At 37.8% G+C, this 19,750-nt stretch overlaps 1 protein-coding gene across 2 annotated transcripts in view; it reads right to left on the bottom strand.

The window, feature by feature from the left end:
• FCHO2 (FCH and mu domain containing endocytic adaptor 2) overlaps positions 1 to 19,750 on the bottom strand; it is an 86,225-nt gene extending 66,475 nt beyond the window's left edge. For both annotated transcript variants that reach the window (XM_059491750.1, XM_059491751.1), the window contains exons 1-5: positions 19,581 to 19,750; positions 10,869 to 10,960; positions 5,215 to 5,289; positions 3,862 to 4,003; positions 3,624 to 3,776 (exon numbers count right to left, since the gene is read on the bottom strand). In XM_059491750.1, coding sequence (XP_059347733.1) covers positions 3,624 to 3,776; positions 3,862 to 4,003; positions 5,215 to 5,289; positions 10,869 to 10,960; positions 19,581 to 19,607 — 489 coding nt within the window. In that variant the 5' untranslated portion in view covers positions 19,608 to 19,750. The remainder of the gene's footprint in view (positions 1 to 3,623; positions 3,777 to 3,861; positions 4,004 to 5,214; positions 5,290 to 10,868; positions 10,961 to 19,580) is intronic.

Genomic DNA, 19,750 nt, shown 5'->3' with positions numbered 1-19,750 from the left:
CAATCTGTGATTTTGCACGCAAATAGTTATCATGTTGCGCTGAAAGTAATACATCTATTTTCTACCAAAGGGAGAATAAATTACAGAGTCACAGAATTTCTAGGCTGGAAGAGACCTTTAAGATCATCGAGTCCAACCCATGTTCTAACACCTCATCTAGATCATGGCACCAAGTGCCACATCCAGTCTTTTTTTAAACACATCGAAGGATGGTGACTCTACCACCTCCCTGGGTAGATGATTCCAGTATTTGACCACTCTTTCTGTGAAAAACTTCCTCCTTAATTCTAGCCTGTATCTCCCTTGGCGCAGCTTGAGACTGTGTCCTCTTGTTCCGTCTGCTGTTGCCCGGAGAAAGAGACCGACCCCCAGCTCACCACAGCCACCCTTCAGGAAGTTGAAGAGGGTGATAAGAGACTTCTGAAGAGACCTCTGAGTCTCCTTTTCTCCAGGCTAAACACCCCCAGCTCCCTCAGCCGTTCCTCACAGGGTTTGTGTTCCCAGCCCCTCTCCAGCCTCGTTGCCTCCTCTGGATGCGCTCAAGCGTCTCAAGGTCCTTCCCAAACTGAGGGCCCAGAGCTGGACACAGCACTCGAGGTGTGGCCTCACCAGTGCTGAGTACAGGGGAGAATGACCTCCCTGCTCCTGCTGGCCACACCGTTCCTGATACTGGCCAGGATGCCATTGGCCTTCTTGGCCACCTGGGCACACTGCTGGCTCATGTTCAGCCGACTGTCAACCAGCACCCCCAGGTCCCTTTCCACCTGAGCACTGTCCAGCCACACCGTTCCTAGCTTGTATCGTTGCAGGGGGTTATTGTGGCCAAAGTGCAGGACTCGGCACTTGGACTTACTGAACTTCATCCCATTAGATTCTGCCCATCCATCCAACCGTTCCAAGTCCCTCTGCAAAGCCCTCCGTCCCTCTAACAGATCGATACACGCTCTCAGCTTAGGGTCATCTGCAAATTTGCTAATGAAAGACTCTAAACCCTCATCCATGCCATCAATAAAAATATTAAACAGAACTGGCCCAGCACAGACCCCTGAGGGACACCACTGGACTGGCTGCCAGCTGGATGCAGCACCATTCACCACCACTCTCTGGGCCCGGCCATCCAGCCAGTTCCTCACCCAGCAAAGAGTGCTCCCATCCAAGCCATGGGCTGCCAGCTTGTCTAATAATTAACATATTTTTGGTCACTCTGTTTACAAAACTGCAAGTGTAAATTTGAATAGAGGCATGACAGAAGAGAATGTGACAATGTCAGTTACCTACTCCCACTAGAAACATATTTTAAGTACTTGCATTCAAGTACTATTCAATGACATAATTGTATCTAAGGAAGATGCATAAAACAGTAAAAAAATTACCCTCCTCCTAAAGTGCTTCCTCTTTCCCCCTTCTCATGCAGACATCTGTCACGTTGAATATTTTTTTGTTTCCAAATGAAGGATAATGCTACATCTTAAAAAGCCTTCCCTCAAGTCAACCTTTCCTACTGAAACCCTATTTATAAGAATTTAGAAAAATTATACTTTGAACAGACTAGCAGGAAAACATCTGCCAACACACATCTGATTCATGTCTAGAATCCAGCATGAACTCCCATTTGAGACAGAAGCTGGGGGAAAAAAGCTAGATTTATACCAAGATAAAACAACTGAAACAGTCAACAAAATAACTTTTGTCATCAGTGAAAAGACAAGAACCAATGCTATCTTCTCCATCAAGATAGCAGGACTAAAAACAAAAACACCATTCTATCAAGAACAAAGTCCCACACAGACCAGTTAATTGAAACGGAAATAGGCAGAGGATTCGTGATTTAATAAGAGTAGTTGTAACTAGAGACAAGGAAAGGTGACTTCTTTCCTCTACTAGTTAGACTCCTGAAAATAGGAAAAAGTTACTATTTTCTCAATAGGTCAAGGAAGGGCATCTTTCCCTTCTACTCAGCACTGGGGAGGCCCCCACCTGGAGTAGTGTCTAGTTCCGGAATTTTCATTGCAAGTGAGACATAGACATACTGAAGAGAGTCCGATAAAGCGGCATGAAGATGCTGAAGGGACTGAAGCATCTGACCCATAAGAAAAAGCTGAGACTGCTGGAACTGTTCAGCCTGAGGCAGGGAAGCCTGAGGGTGAATCTTACCAAGAGATAGAAATGCCTGAAGGGAGACTACATAGAAGACAAAGTCAGGCTTTTTTCAGTAGTGCTCAGTGATCAAACCTGAGACAATGGTTTGATCACTGAGCACCACTGAAAACACAAAAGGTTTCCTCCCTCTGAAAACAGCAGGGAACACCTTTTTCCTGTGAAGGTGATTGAGCCCTGGCACAGGTTGCCCAGAGACACCATGGGATCTCCATCCTTGAAGATACTAGAAAGCTGTCTAGACAAGGTCATGAGTAACTGGCTTTAGATGGCCCTGCCTGAGCATGAGGAATAGAGAGGATGACTTTCAGAGGTCCCTGTCAACCCTAGACATTGAGTGATTCTGTGAATGGATCAATCCCCCATTATAACCCAAGGACAGTACTAAATACACCTCAAGATACTAATTGTATTGACTCATCGTGAAGATCCCTTCAGTCTCTGGTCCATGAGATTGGAACCTTTCAAAACGGCAGTGAAAGCGCTGATAACATTTTCTTTACTGAACAGAGACTTCAAACACTCATGTACGCAGCTACTTTATCTCTTTGCAGGGATAACACAATTATTCCTGAGTTCTGTTACTCAAGGGCATTGAGCATTTACATAAGAAAATATATTCAAAAATGCAATAGATTTTAGAACAATTGGGCACAGTTTCTGTTAAAGACACTACACAAAACTATCATTTGATGCAGGTATTTATAAAGTGAAAAATTAGAACTACAGTATAGTAACAGACAAGGAAGTAAGTGTAAACAATACATATATAGATATTCACAATATCATGCATATTGCCAAGTAGTCTCAACTATGTTTAATCCTTTCTGAGCATTCCACTTACTAATACAAGGTGAACATGTATGACAATTAGTAGCACTGTGGGAAATGGAAAGATAGAAACTTCCACAGATACAGGGGAGTTTGATCTGCAGCCTTGGAAGGAGCTTGGATTAATGTAAAAATAAAGTACATAGACATTAAGTAGAAAAATCATAAACCTATGTCTCTATAGTTGTAAGAATATACCTTAAGTAAGAAACTGTATTGGGTAAGATGGTGAAGGGTCTGTAGGAGAGTAATGTAATTGTAAGGAGAGTAATGTAATAGAGTAAGTTAAGAGTTTAAAAGTTATAATGGAAGTATATGTGTATATGTGTCATAATACCCCCCTGGGTAAAAGTATCTGCAGTGCAGTAGAAGTGAGTAAACGTGATAGGTTAGAAAAGCAAAATAAACCTTGTGGCGACTGTCCATTGGTTTAGAAAGTTATATATTGTCTTGTAACAAAGAACTTGTGACTACTTTGAGCTATGGCAAAGAGCTTGCTCCTTTAAAATCTCATGACATCTGAGACTGATGTTTATCTGAGCAATAAGTTGTTTCTTAGCCCAATGGTGGTCCCACTCCTTCATTAAAAGCAGTGATAATAATATAGCACAATTAAAGAAAGATGTGACAGCTACCTTTTCAATTTCTCTCTGTGTTGCTCCTTCCTTTTTCAAGCGTTCTTGTTCCACACACTTTGCATTGTAGTTTTCTTTTGATTTCTGCAAGGCCTGAGTGATACTTTGAATATTTTGCACTGCTTCCAAAGTTCCTGAAACATCTTCTTTAGTCTGCCAAATATCATATGGTTGTCAAAACCAAACCATTTTAATGTTTACAAGTCATTTGGCATACATAAGAAAAAGAATTAATAACCTTTTTGTAAGCTTTGATCTGTTCATCTCCATACTTGTGAACTTCTTTTATTAGCTCTTGCAATCTCCGCACAAGATCCAAATGACAACTTGCTAGTTTTTCTGTTGAGGTTTTGAAAACATCCCAAACTGGTGCAAATGTCCTGGATTGAGGAAAATAATGTTAATCTGTTTTAGTTTTTTTCTTTCAGTTGGCAATTTTTTTAGTAGTGCTACAGAATAATCAGTAAGTTTACAGTTCACTTCTCCTCCTAAAACTGAATAAACAAAACATCCAGTGTTTTACTTGTATTGGCTCTAATAAGTAAAACACCACAAATTTCATTTAACACTATGATGAGCACACAACAATGCCAAGCATCAAGACAGTGCAAGAACAGCTTAAAATAATTTAACATGTAGTAAATACTATTATGCGTATACTTGATCAGTGTGAACAAATCAAGAATTCCCTAGCTAGTGACATCTCTAGTTGTCTTATATCATTGCAGCCACAAGACGGAGAAAAAATATTGGATAGTCTGCCACTAAAAAGGATTTACTGATTAACGAATATGAACAAAGAGGTGGGATCATTTCTCAGATTCAGCTTTCTGTGCTGAACAGACTATCTCCAAGCGTTCCAAAGACATACTTCTGCCTTGCTATTCTGGTTAGTGCTACTAAAAATCAATACTAACCATAGGCTTTAAAGCTCTTATGTTCAAAGGTTCTGTATCTGCCTGTTAATTTAAAGAGCAAAAACAACTATTACCAAATTATTCACTGATGAAAGCTCCCCACATTTCTAGATTACATTACTACAAAAAAAAAAAAAAATCTAGTTTTTCTCAGAAGTCTGAGTTTTCATTGGCCTAATCTATCTAATGGAAAAGTATCCATTAATCATTCTAGCTTTTAAAAACATACCAGGAGTATAAAACTTCCATTTAACTGTGGAATAAATCTATGGAAAAATTTCATTCTGAACATCTCTGAGAACAGGTAACACCCCAAAAACCAGAAATAAAAGAAATAAATAAATTCACTGCCATATTTGCGGGCCATATGTTCTCTCTTCAAAATAATTTCCATAGGCTTGAGAGGACATAATAGAAGTAACTGTCTGAAAAGAACTCTGCTTTAAACACAGAAGACAGTTTATCTGTATTTAGGCTTTGGGTTTTTTCTTCAGTTCAAAGAACTGTGCTGTCTGTGTCTGCAGGAATTTTTGCATGGCTACTAAAGACCTAACAACCATTTTTAAAGGTAAAGTTACACTAACCTTCAACATCATCAATAAAATATTCAGAATCAGACTTGATTCTTACCATGTATACAGTGATTTATTTCTCTCTTATGTACACTTACTTACCCAAGTTGTGTGTAATTGCTTGCTGATTTGGCTAGTTTTGTCATCGACCTTGAATATGTCTCCTCTATTGTTGCCCTGCCAAAGAAAGCCATCAAAAGTACAATCAAAAATTTGAAGGTAAGAAGACTGAATATGCGTTCTAAAGGTTAAATACAGAAGACTTTTTACATGAGCTAAAAATTATTCTATTTACATGATCTCTCAAAAGCTGTACATACATTTTAAAATATACATTAGTATATTTTAAAAAATAATCTAAGAACCCTGAGACAAAACATTACAGGGAGAAGAACAAGTCAAACGCAGAAACCAAAAATATTTACAGAACAATCACATAAAACAAGGTCTTGTTTAGTCTTATTGTTGGGGGTAGGCTGTTCTTTCCTTTAGGTTCTTCACACAGTAATATTTGAGTTTAGAAACTACACAAAGTGTTCTAATATTTTCCTTTACTCAAACACACAATTTCACTTGTCTTTTAGAGAGGCGAAATCCAAGGGTTGGCACAGATTCCCTCCTCAGAGCCTCGGCAGGGCAATTGGCACGGAATCATCTATTACAGCAGTGACTCCCTGCAAGTCCTTCCCTACTAATCTTCCTCACCCTCCTTTTATTAAAAATACATAGTATTTTAATTTTTCACCTTAAACAATATTTACTGTATAGTGTCAACTTAGATTAGGAAGCATCCTAGATATGAGTAAACACTGTAATTGTTTTTTCTTGAAAAACTTGGAGCAATTTCTTTCCTGCTGTGTAATATGTTTACACAGAACACGAGAGAAGAAAAAAAGGCAGATGAAAAATTCATCCCTCTCTCAAGTGATATCATGACTATAACCTGAGACAGAAGTTTTCTTTTTCCTGCACAACAACAGTTTATAAGCAAAAAGAATTGTCTTGTGAAAATATGAAAACAAAAGTAGGGGTATTCACCTGAAAGAGAGCAGCATGTGCTAAAACTTACTGAACTTCCAAAATAACTATCCAGTTTGTTAGTTGGAAATCTATCTGGAGAAGGTGATTAAACTGCAACATGCAACAGATAAATTTCATTTTGAATATTATCTACTGCAAAGTTATTCACCATAAAAGAAAGTCAATTCACTTTATCCTTGTTCCACATATGATCATATTTTAGATGATAAGAAAAAGTTAACTTTCCAAGGCTTGGAAATCTTGCACACTCCACAACAGCAAGCACACATGCACCAAGCATAGACAATGATTTTTTTTTTAATTGCCACGATGAACAATATATTTTGACTAATCATCTGTATAGTCTACCCAAGTTTTCCAGATTTTATAACTCAGTGACTTATTTTTTCTGTTTAAACACAAGAATTTTGACCAAAATCCATAAGCCTCTTCTTTGAACCAATTTACAGCATACTTCCCTGAACTATCTCCACAAAACTGGAGTTCACTACAGAGTATTAACACACATCAGTAAAAAAGACTAAGAACTGAAAGATTACTAATTAGTACATTTGTCCTATCAACTGACTTCGCAGAGCACTCTGTTGTACAGGTAACAGACTATGATTTTCTTAGTAAATTAATTTTCACCCATTTGAATGTGTGTCTTTGCCTGGGATCTGCCAAATATTTAAAAGTTAAATGGAAACATATGCATTGTTAGTTTCATCTGATCTAGAAGATTTTTTCTATGATGCTTACAGGCAATTGGTGCAGAAAAACATTAGAAAGATTCCTGGAGAAAAAACAATACATTTCTGTACCTACATCTCTCCTAGAAAAGCAGCGTGATTTCTTAGATATAAAAAGTTTAGACTTTAAATGCATGCAAACACATGACAGTTCACCTACAAAATCTTCCACAAATATAAAGAAAAAAAAACCAACTATGCAGGCAGCTCAACCTTCTTATTTTGACTTTAGCAAACAAAAATTTCTACATGCTTTATAAGTGAAGCATGGCCTTTAGTCAAGGCCAGGTTGGAAGGGGCATTGGACAATCTGGTCTAGTGAAAGATGTCCCTGATCACAACAGGGGAGGTTGGAACTTGATCATGTTGAACATCCTTTCTAATCCAAACCATTCTATGACTTGATGATTTTAAGAACTGGTGTCTAACCTTTCAGCAGATAGATAACCTGTCGCATTCATGATTTACCAACATTAAGCAGACTGCCTGGCAGAAAACTCACTCCTTCAGATGACAAACTTCTCAACCACAGATCCAACTGGCTTTTGGTTCCTTTAATACATGACCAGTAACAATACTGTGTCACCGAACACAGACAAGGAACAAAACTACTGGTCCTTCTAGGATATCACGCAGGAATGGCACATACAGCATAGAAATATTATTACAAATTAATATGTTTCAAATGCTTGTTTTTCTCAGCAAAAAAAAGTTCACAATCTCAGAATGTTCTTACAGAAATTTTGAAATATTTTTTAAAGAAACGGTTAAGATTACAATAATTTTAAAAGTTATTCCATATCTTACACATTTTTTCATTACCATTTCTAAGGCTGGAAAAAAGGAAACAATACTCTTCCCCAATTATGCTACATACAACTAAAACACCATTTTGAACAGCACAAGTAATAGAGATGGGCTTCACACACGTTTTTGTGCCCTAAGCAGTCTGTACATCCAAACATACTGACCCATCTCTTCTTTCCATGCAAAATCACTTCATAAAAAGTATATTTTCTGACTAGTCTGGAGACTCCAACAAACCCAGCTTACTAGATGACTGTTCTACCTAGAAAGGGTAAGTACTCCAATTTGTTAAAAGTATTACCACCAACTCAGATCTGTCTCTGCCTATTCAACAGTTTTCACCCTCTTATGTATCCACTTCTGAAAAAAAAAGACAGAAAACAGCCAATTGTGTAAAAAGGATGGACAAACAGATTCGAAATTCAAATCCATGTAAATTTAGTTTTCATAGGGAAGAGCTCAGAAATCAGGTACACAAAAGCCAAAGCATAAAAACACTAGATCTCAATGGCTCCTAATACATGTTGCCCATCCACTCAACATATTCCCAGCAGAAGACAGTACTGTATTCAGTAAAACAGTATTCAGACTATAATCTACAGAAGGAGGAGAACAGATAACTGTGCGCATCATCTCTTAACTTCTTTGCAATTAACAAATATGCAAAAGAGATCATGGACAAGAGAACTGAACCATTGTAAAATACTGCTCAAGTACTGTCTAATCCAATTTCTTTTTGAGACCAAGACTTTGGCCCATGTGAAAAAATGTATTCTACTGAGCCATTTTTATTTCCCAGGAAATTGAATGACATCCCACAGTAGCTTCACAACAGCAGCAAAGGGCTTCACTGCACACATTTGGACTCTCAAATATTTTTATTAAAGGACAGCAAATATTTGAAGTCTCTCTATTTCTTTGAATCTAAACTATATGTCACAAACTACTGCTAGCTTAGGCTGTGATTGATCATGCATCCCTTATGGAAAAGAAGTATCAATTTGTTCCTCAACTGCTTTTTGTTAATTGCAGCCTGGCTTATCAAGAGGCACCAGAAAAACAGGGCTGAAGAATACACAAGGCAGGTTTAATATCCCAATGGAAAGAAGTCACTAGAAAGGACTGAATTTAGTGCAGCTGATCTGCATCATTGACATAGGTAACTTACCCTTAAGGAAAAATAGCGCAGCTCTGTCAAGTAAATTGCAACATAGCACTCAGATTCTATCTTAGTGAGTTAATGAGAACTGAATTTTTTTCACAGATCTTACAAAAGATGCTGTAAGATGGCTGCATATCTCTTTGGCACATACTGATCCATGCACACAAAAAAGCATTTCTTGAACTCTCACTGAGGATGAAGTACCCATGGGGATCCTCATGTATTCATACAGGGTCATGAATCTTTAAATGTTATTTAACACACTAGAAATAATTGGCAGAAAGCTGAGCTGAAACATTTTAACCTGCGGAAAAAGGTTCAAAGATTTTCTTTACTGACTGCAAAGGCTCATAACTTAAAAGTTATTTTAAAATAATTATTTAATTTCAAAAATATTGAAATTAAAAATTTAATTTGCCGAAGCTTTATATAGATAGAAAAAAACCAGAATGCCATATTCTTTTTACTAGAGATTTTGTGCTGGAAGAACTGTCAAATTTGACTTATGTCAGTATTATAAAGCAAAGAAACCAAGTCAGATACAGTAACAAGTTATTTTCTACCCGTTTATGTAAGATCTTTCACCTTAGCACCAATATGAATAAAATGGAGCATGCCCAAAAAATACAACATACAGGAGACAAGAAGCAGAGTGAGTGAGACGGTTTCTCATCTAAATATGGGGGTAAATCTAAACACAAAGGTTGTAAAACCAATAAACTCAAATGTCTCCAGGTAAGGTACAGCTTAGGTCCATGATGTGATGGTATAAAAACTGAATGATTACAAAATTAAAGAAGCTATCAAAGGAAAGATTCAAGAACTCAGACGATAAAAAGCAAATATTAAAAGTGCAAGTTTGTGAAGCATTAAGCATTTATACTGAATGTGAACAGTGTGATATCCTTCTGCTTAATCGAACTCAGGTTTTCACTAGAACCCTTTGTGGCCTCATAATTCATTCTCTGATACTGGGGACTTGAAAAACAGAAGATTCCTTGGTTGTGCAGTCTTTACAAAAGGAGACATCACCTTTGGACTCTGGACCTCACCCGTTTCTACTTAGTGAAATGTTTTTTTTGTCATTTTCTCCAATTCACTTTGAAATGACACTAATGTTAGTGCAATGGAGTATCTGTCAGATTTGTGGTGGTTATATTTTGTGGAAATTTGAAAGTACTTTTTAAGCTGAGATCTATTTGAAGCCAAAACTTAAATTTTGAAGAATTCCAGTTCGATAGCTTCTACTGCAAGAAGCCAGCAGTGAAACAGGTCCTCGTTCAATTCCTTGCAACTATTTTCCATGTGTTATCTAGTGTCAGTAACTAAGGAAAGGCAAAATTCCGAAGTAGGCATATAAGTGATTTTGTTCAGAAGGGAAATCCGTATGTTCAATGCAGCAATCTTCTTTCACAAAGAACTAAATGCAGCACTAGATCACCTGTTTTGAAAGCTGTCATATTTTCAGATTTCAGTCCTGTTTCTTTCATCCAATATAGAAGAACTTGTGTTATTTTCTGCATATTATTTTCTTGTCCTTATGTATTACCCTCTTTAACAAAGCTGTCTCAGCTTCTGAAAGTATAATTTTTTAAAGTTTATACCAGAAGTTGCTAATAGCCTAATTCCAAATCTATAGTAACAACTTTGTAAGCCTAATAATTTTTGCAACTTTAACCTATCATTTTTCTTCCTTTTTCTTCCAAATGAAAAATTTGGATTAATTTAAATAAACTGCTGGACACCTAATATGACACTTCTGGATTGTTATTCTCATCTTTAAAATGAAACCTGAAAAATTAGAAGCTTATTATTAACTGATGCTTAAGCGTTCCTATTCAGTTCTAAACTAATGAAATAAGTATAGATATTCCTGTAGAATGTGAGAGGTATATTAAAATAATTGAGTTTTGATAATTGAATTTTGTTTACATATTTTGCACACTACTGTTAAATATAATGACAAACAATAAAACCTACAATTACTATATTTAAAATATAGGATGAATACTTACCTTTCTCTAATAAAATCTGCTAAGTCCTTTGTTGACAAATGTCCATGTTTCATATTGTGATAGAGGACATCAAAGCCATTGTTCCTTTCTCCCTAAAGATAAACAGAAAATAAAACTCTGAAACACAACATGCTGAACCTATGCATTTTCATAACTGCTTTTCATTTTAATCACTTCATCAGAAGTTGTTTCTTATGCTTCAGCTTTTTAGCAATTGCTGTTAGTTTCCATGAATCCCATATATGTAAACTAAACTAAGATCACCTCAGCTGCTACTACTACCATTCAATCTATATATTTCTAGGTTATAGTCAAAGACATTTCTGTTGTAGATTTCTAGGGGTCTTGTACTGTTTCACTTCCCATCAAATTAAACACATCCTAAATACCGTACTCTCCATTTATCCTCTTATCTCTTTCATTATTTTACATGAACTAAAATTCAGTTAGGATTACTTGATATCCTACTTCCCCAATCCTTCACACTTCATTTCTCTTCTCCTGCTTTTTGTAAAACTGGTTAAAAAAAATTGAATATTTTCCTTCTCACTCGTAGCTTCTCTATCTAGTCTCAAGATATTTTCCAGTGAGTGAGGCACACCTCACTATTAAAACTAAGACACTGCTCTAAGCACTGACTAATAAACTCAGCCAGCTTATGACCTCTGGCACTATGATGAACTTCCTCCTTACAGCAAAAAGCAACAACAGAAATGAAAGAAAGGCAAGGCACAGCATCGTAGCACCGCTACCAATAAAGTTTTCCTGTCAGACCAATCTATTCCCCTTCTCTCTCACAAAAGCTTCAGATCCATAATGATGCTTCACTATAAGGTGCAAAGTGTGCCCTCAGGAAAACTGCATGCATGTTCAGAGTGGAAGGGAAAGAACAGGATGTATAGCATAGAACGGAATAGACTATTTCAGCTGGAAAGGCTCTACAGCAATCATTTAGCCCAACTGATTGAGCATTTCAGGAATGACCAGAAGTTTAATCATGGTCTTGATGGCATTGTCCAAATTTCCCTTAAATACTGACAGGCTCAGGCCACTGATCACCATATCTAGTTACCCCATTCCAGTGTTTGACCACCCTCCCAGAATAAAGAAATTCCTCCTAGTGTCCAATCTGAATCTTCCTCGATACAGTTTTCAACCATTTCTACATGTCCTATCCTTACCTCCCAGGGAGAGGAGATGGGCATCACGCTGCCAATTTCCCATGCTCAGAAAGCTATAGAGAGCAATTATACCTCAATCACACCTCAGTCCCCTTTTCTCCAAACTAGAAAAGCCCAAGGTCCTTAGTGGCTCCTCACAGGACATGTCTTCCAGCACTCTCATCAACCTTGTAGTCTCCTTTTGGATGCATTCAAATAGTCCCACATCATTCTTAAAATCCTGAATTTTTAACAAAGGCAGGTCTATACTGTCAGTGAGAAAAGCCTGAGAATTTGGTCTTATACTCTTCCAAACATTTCTGCCTGTTCAGTTCTACAAAACTTTGTTTATGCAGCCATAGTGCAAATCTTATCAGGGAAATTATGCAGCTGAAAAATAAAGCTGGCAAATAAAACCAAGAACCACTGATCTAGATCACTGCAAGGAAACAAACAAGCTGTATTGCTCAGCAGAAGAGGGGGGGCTAGGAGGAGAAGGCATTCAGGGATCTGCCGTCTTAATAGGGAGAAGTAGTCATGGTGGATGGAAAAACTTCACAGTAGCCATGGTATTAAGACCACTTCCACTAAGTTTCAAGTTGCCTTAAAGGACACCCTAGGGAGACACATAAATTTACAAATAAGAGATAACTGAAGGCAATTTGATACAGATTACTAGTCAGGATTATTTGCTTTACTTCTTTCAAGCATTGGGAAAAGCAAAACCAAAGGAAAAAAAACACCTTAAAAAAATCATAGTTTCCATGGCTGCAGTAAACTGTAACCTGAAAAGCTGCACCAAAATTCAGATTAGTTTGGTATAAGTGCAATTACAGTCTATAAAAAGTACAAACAAAACTAAACAGAACATATGAAAATATAGCAAACTCTAAAAGGACTCTCCACAGAGCAAGGCTTTTACAAACTTGAAAAGTAAAAGAAAGATAAGAACACCAATTAGTAGAAAATTCAACTTTATTCAAATGTTCTCCTACTCAAATACCAGTCTAAATAGTTTCTTTCCCCTTTCACCCCTATTTAAACATTTTTCTTTGTAGTTTAAAGCCCAATAACTCTGAATACTGGTGCACTAACTTATTAACTTTAGGTAGTTACTTAATATAAACCTGGAATGCCACTGCATTATAATTAAGACTACACTGGTATTTTCAATTAGAATACAGAATATAATTCTTATTTAGCTTCTCAAAAGTTGTTACTGTACCCTAATTTATAGATAAACATTTACAGATAAACGTTAGGCATTGCTTCCTGAAAAACTAGTAAAATTCTTCTTTGTGAAATGTTCTTTGCTTTAAGGTGTTTTTTTCCAGCTAAACCAACATGTTACCAAAATGTGCTGAATATAGGCCACTTATAAACTTTTCATAATGGCAGCTTTTAAATGGGCCTTCTCTACACTGGAGTTCCTTAAATTTCCTGCCAATTTAGAAATGCAGGAAGGATAGCACAGCCATGACCCAGCCTCTGGCTGCAGCCTTCCTGATAAACCGTCAGAAATGTAACCACACAAATCTTTAGAGAATGAAATGAGCCTGAACAACCAACTGCCATCATTATCTTGTTCTCTAACTGTAACTGAAGGTTACTGCAAAGGAAATAATTTTTCCATTTAAATTATGTTTTCTAATAAGTACTATTATTTTTCCTGACTTCACAATGAATAGTAGAAAGCACAACAGAGAAACAGATACTTTCCTCAACTGAGTCCCCTGAAAGCCTCATCTCTTATACACTATCAATGGTTATCGGAGGTTAAGAACCTATGTGCAAAAGACATTAAAGTTTAAACAAAGCAGTAAGTCAAAAGCAGGCTCACAGATTTGAGGGCCTATTCGATTTAAGTCTGGCACACCTAAAAGACATGTCTTCACTTGTAAATATAATGTGAAGTACAAGGTATATTACCTGTATCAGGCTCTATCTAAAAGCACAAACATCCAGTCTTCAAAACTCTTCACATGACCAACAGTTCCAAAGACTAACCTGATGACGATTCTGCTCATGTTTGGAGACATGTATGTAGCCAAACCAAATTAAGTACACTGGGTCAATGCAGAAAGCTAGACAGCCCTTCCACAACTTCTCCATTTGATAGTTATATTCATAAAGAGCAGCAATCAGAGTTAAGGCTCTGTATTTCGCATAATGAGACAGATGTATGTGGTGGGGAAAGGAGAACTTGCTTAATTTTGAAAAGCTAAGTATTTATCCTCCTACATGCACATATGCCAGCAACACTGTGTGTGTTTTGGCTGTATTTTCTCAACATTTCTCCTTCCCATACATACTGTATAGAATTCTGTACATGGAAATTTTGTGTCTTAGACACTTTTTCTTCAGTGGGTGTTATTACTTGCTCCTTTCTAGTAGCAGCAGTAATAGTTGTGATCACTGGAAGACCATTACTGGCCTACTTAAAAATAAACGAATGCAGCAACTAGCAGAGGGAACTGATGAAACCTTCCACTCCCATTAATAAGCAAATACCATTCACTGGTATAACAGACAGTTAAGTCAGATGCAGATTCTTCTTCCACAAGTTGCATAGTGGAGAAAGACAACCTTCTGCTGTCATGTATAACATCAAGCTCTGGGTAACAGACTTCCAGATCAGTTTAAAAGACCATTCTGAATGAATTTTTTAGGTAAATCATGATCTGTAGAGGGTGATCCTGTCATTAATCAATAAAAAAACAAATGTAAAACTGTGTATAAGAGTGGAAAATGTAATGGGTCCTCTCTCCATATAGGCACCATTTGATTACTCTGAAATCCATTAGCAGTTTTCTCCTTCTTACTCAGAGCTAACAAAACTCTCTTCAGAAGATGGTGTTTGTTGTGAGATTTCCTATTCTATACTAGTGTAAGAAACCACTTCCATATCTACAGCATAGATGTCCCCTGAGAGCAAGTCACTAGAGAAAGCAAGACTTTAAATACAAGTAAACACTTAAATAAGCCTACAACGAAGCATTAGTGACCAACTTCATACTCAAAACAAATTTAAGTCACGGAAAGCAAGAACAACCAGTCCTTCCATTCCCCTTCATCAAGAACTAGTTGCAAAGATTTCCTCATGGAAATGAAAGTAGCCCTGTCAGCAAATGTGCAGTCAGAAATCAGTATTTCGTTGACTTCTGCATAACAGGAAACACATTACAGGAACTCTGCGGGACTGAACTACTTAAAATACTTCACGTTTTTAAGAATAAGTTTGTTTGTTGCAATAAAAATAATTCTGAATTTAAAATGCACATTTAGTAAAATACCCAGAAATTTCTAGGCAATCTGAAGCAGCATTTATTTCCTGTATTTCAAATCAAATTGTTTCAGTGCAAGCTCTGTCTCCTTTGGATTAAAACCATTCAATACTAATATCTCTTAGTGTAAAGAAGTTGTACTCTGTTACATCATTTTCAATTTACCCAGTCCAAATAACTGGTTACATTATGGTTTCTCTGACTGGTCAGATACTAAATTCAGGACTAGGCAAGCTTATTTTAGATGCTCTGACAAACACTGTTGTCATGTTCTTTAAAGTGTTAATCCTTGCTGCAGTTTCAAATAAACAACATATCTTCCAAGATTTCTACCTAGAAAATTATTTAATTTAATGGGCCCTGAATACCTAAAAATACCCATGTGATTAATATTATGGCCTTACATTTTTGAAAGTTACGTATCTGTAAGTTTCAATTTGTGAGTGTCTGAAAGAACTGTAGAAAACTGAGAGCACTGAAATGTGAAAGAAAAGCAGTCATTATCTGCTTACACAGGCAATGCATCTTCTTCTGTTCTGAAAGTTTTGAGAAGACTGTCAACTTCAATTTTCACCTTCCTGTTTCAACCTATCAAATAAAGATCAACTCCAGAGAAGCTCTATGCATATGAGAAAGGACAGAGATTTCCCACCACATATAGGTAATTAAAAATATTTAAATATTTTTTTAACTAACAGATGGAAGGCAGCCAACTCATGCTACATGCACACATACAGAGAGGATACTAAGTAAATATTACACAACAGCTCTCCTGAAACAGAGCATCCAGCTGTATGCCCAGTAGAAGAGTAGTGCTGCAAAGACATATGAATATAACTCCAGATGTCAACATGGCAAGCCTTTGTGCCACTCATATACTCACAAGTTTGTAAGACAATACATTCTTACCCTTAATAGAGCAAGCTTCTTCACAAAGCTATAATTATTAAACTGGGATACTGCCAACCTTTATGCTCCACAAAAAGTATTTGGGAAAAACAAACCCAAATCTTCAACACAGCCATTCTCAAAAGCTACCAGTAAAGCGATCAATTAAAGAAATTTTAAAAATTGTCAAAGCCAATTTATACATACGTTTTTATATGCCAGAACTTCCAAAGTTATCAAGTACAGAGTTACACAGAAACCAGCTTCAGCTATTCACAGAACTTCCAATAGTTTAATTAATTTGGTTAATTTTAAACAATTCATAAACAATCACTGACAGGTTTGGAAGGTGCTTATTTTTCTTGACTTGTCTTTAAACTGTCATAAGAATCACCTGCACTGTTAAGAAAACTGTAAGTCAATGATAAACAACACTTTCTATACTTCTATACCAGTAACAGTGTACTCGAAGGGACAAAATGTAGCTATGTTTAACAGAAATGGTTTGTGATAGTGTTACCTTTAAATTACGACATTGTTGTGATGTAGCACATACACAGCAGTAAGCATGCAGTGTTTTATGACAATACTAATTAGGAGTTCGGAATACTTGGACATGTGACTTGAATGCATAAAACTCAAGTCATAAGAATCCAAGCCACTTACAGCCTGTACTACTTGTTCATAACTTTTGATACTCAAAAATATCCTCCTGGCTTGGAAAATAGCTCTAGAATGCATTAGCAGACCCTTACATTTTTGAGGCAATAGTAAATTTTTAAAGTGACAGTAGAGGAGTCTGCACTCCAGCTTTCCACATCCTGAAAACAGTCTTATTTATCTCTCATTGACCTCTTACAGAACACTGAAGACACAGCAGGCTCATCCAATTTTCTTACATCCTCTCAGAACAACAAAACCAAAGTGTGGAATTATTTTAACACTTTCAAAAGCAGTGCAAGAGGAAAGCCTCAGGATAATTTTCAAGATTTACAACAAAGAAGGTAAGATTTGTTTTGCTTACATGAGCACATTTAGGAAGACAGCAGCTTAAATATGTGTAAGAAATTGATACACTCATACAGATGTCACTCCCCTTTTCAATAAAGTCCTTTACATAGATGTTGACAGCATCTATGTAAAATAATTGAATATTAATTATGTTTTGGATACATTTTTAAATCAGTGCTTTAAAAAGCATACCAATTCTATTCCATATATCCAAAAATATTTTGTCTGGAGTTACCTAGAAGGGTAAGGAAGAAATGACAAGACAATCCTCATGAAGTTTTACATACTATCACCTTCCTTTCTCCTTACAAATTTCTATTCATTATTTTTAGCCATTATGCATTCAGTGCATTTTCATGTATCTTCTAATTCCCATCTTAACTTTATCACCACAACTGAGAGCCTACATGGATTTGCTTCCCAAGTCTTCCAAAGCAGTAGCAATTCTGAACAATAACCTATTCTGAAATGTTAGTGCAAATGAAGACGACTAATGATTAAAAATGCACAAACCTATAATTTATGCCTAGTTCTGAGGATATACAAAAATTCAATACTTTCAGGTTTTACAAAACCATCATTACAGTTAATCTTGGAAAATATTCATCCACAGCAGGAAACACAGAACATTCCCTATGCCTTTTAATTTTACTTCTATACAAAATAAAACTCTGTGTATGGTATCACAAAAATTTCTTGGTTAGATTTTGCAAGTTAAGACCCTGTCTAATGTCTTTATAATCACAGCAAGACAAACACAAACAAACTTCTTGTCCTATCTTGTGTCATTTCTGACATACGTGAAAAACCTGTACTAACAGAAGAAATCACCCATGTCTTGGCACTCACTGGTAAACCACACTAGGGGTTTTGCTAACAAAGCTATAGGTACAGACTCTTTAAAGCAGAAAGAGAGAAATGAGAACCTGAGGTAGGTATCTTCCACCTCATAGTTGCTGGAAGCGTTTGTGAAGACACAAACGTGGAAACAGAACATACGGGAATGGACCACTGCCTTCACCAATTTAACTGACTTACTAACAAAACAAAACAACTGATCAGACAGTTAAATGAACATACTACAGTACATCATGAAGTATAATGAAGCTTAAACTCAATTTCAGTTGTGATAGCTGAATAAACAACTTCTGTTTTGCTTTAATGTAACAAGAAGACAGAGGCTTTTCTAACCAAAATGCGTCTTTTTATATTAATTTTAATCTTATTTTAATGAAAGATAAAATTCTTCCACGTTAGTTTATTACTGATCTCCCACACTGAGACTTCAAATTAAGCAGATTTGTATGCCAAGAGAGCAAATCTAGTATCTCTGGTCATTACATTTTAATAGTATGTTGAAAGCAAAGGAGTCAAAACTAAACATAAGACTGCAAATAAAACATAAACTTGAGCTATGCCCTATATTCCAGAACAGTGTAATTGTGAAATTGGTTTTTTCCTGAACTTCAAGCATAACTGTTGCTTACAACTAGAAACGCATGCGTCTAAAGATATTTTCACTTCAGGCTCAAACAAAAACAATTTTTACGTTTCTGCTACATCTTGGTAAAGAGGCACAAAAAAAAAATTAAATAAGAAGCAACTTTGTAAACAGTCTGGTGACTATGGGAACACTTATTTTAATGTTTCAAACTAGCAAAGGTCACAATGAAAACTAGTTGCATGTCACACGAAACTCAATCCATTTAATTTTTTTATCCATATATATTTACCCACTTCAAAAAGCAGATAACTGCGCAGAGATGACTTATATGATCGCACGTCCAAAGGAGGCTGGAAAGCCTGTTGTTTTCCTAAACCGGCCGCTGCTCGGCTGTACCTCCTCACGGGCACATAGAGACGAGCTACCGGTACAAAAGCACGGAGCGCCGAGGCGCGGTTTTCCCTTTGCCCGTGCTGTTCCTCGCACAGCACCACGACTCACGGCAGCCCAAGTCACCCCCCGGCACCGTGCTGACTGCGAGCGTCGGACCCCTGCGCACAGAGTGGCGTCCGCGCATCCCTCGGCCCAGCGCCTCATGGCAATACCCACCCCATCCTATCCTGTCCCATACCACCCCATCCCTCTTCCCGCCGTCTCTCCGCAGCGGAGCCCGAGCACGGCGGGGCGGGCAGGGCCGGAGGTCCCCGTGCCGTACCGCAGGTTGCAGGTACTCCGCTCACCGCGGCCCAGCCCCGCCGAGGCGGGCGCAGCGGGCACGAACCCCCGGCCGCAAGGCCCCGGCTCAGTCCCGGGGGTGGCGTAAGAGCCGAGGCTGCTCTCGCAGCGGGGACTGCGGCTGCCCTACGCCGCGCCCTGCCCCTTCTGCCCGCGTCGGGGCGTCACCGGCCCCGCGGCGCTGCCCTACCCAGAAGCTCTCCACGAAGTACGCCATCCTTCCTCCGCCGCCCGGCCACCGGCGAGCCCAGCCGCGTCCGCCGCAGCCGCCGAGACGCGACGGAGGAAACGGGCGCCGCCGCCGCGTTCCGCCCTTCCCGTGACGGAGCAGCCGCCGCCACCGCCGCTGCTCTCGCCCCG

The sequence above is a fragment of the Ammospiza nelsoni genome, chromosome Z, assembly GCF_027579445.1.
Source record: "Ammospiza nelsoni isolate bAmmNel1 chromosome Z, bAmmNel1.pri, whole genome shotgun sequence".
Lineage (NCBI taxonomy): Eukaryota > Metazoa > Chordata > Aves > Passeriformes > Passerellidae > Ammospiza > Ammospiza nelsoni.
Note: the sequence above shows the minus strand (reverse complement) of the source record. Positions and strands in the feature narration are given on the sequence as shown.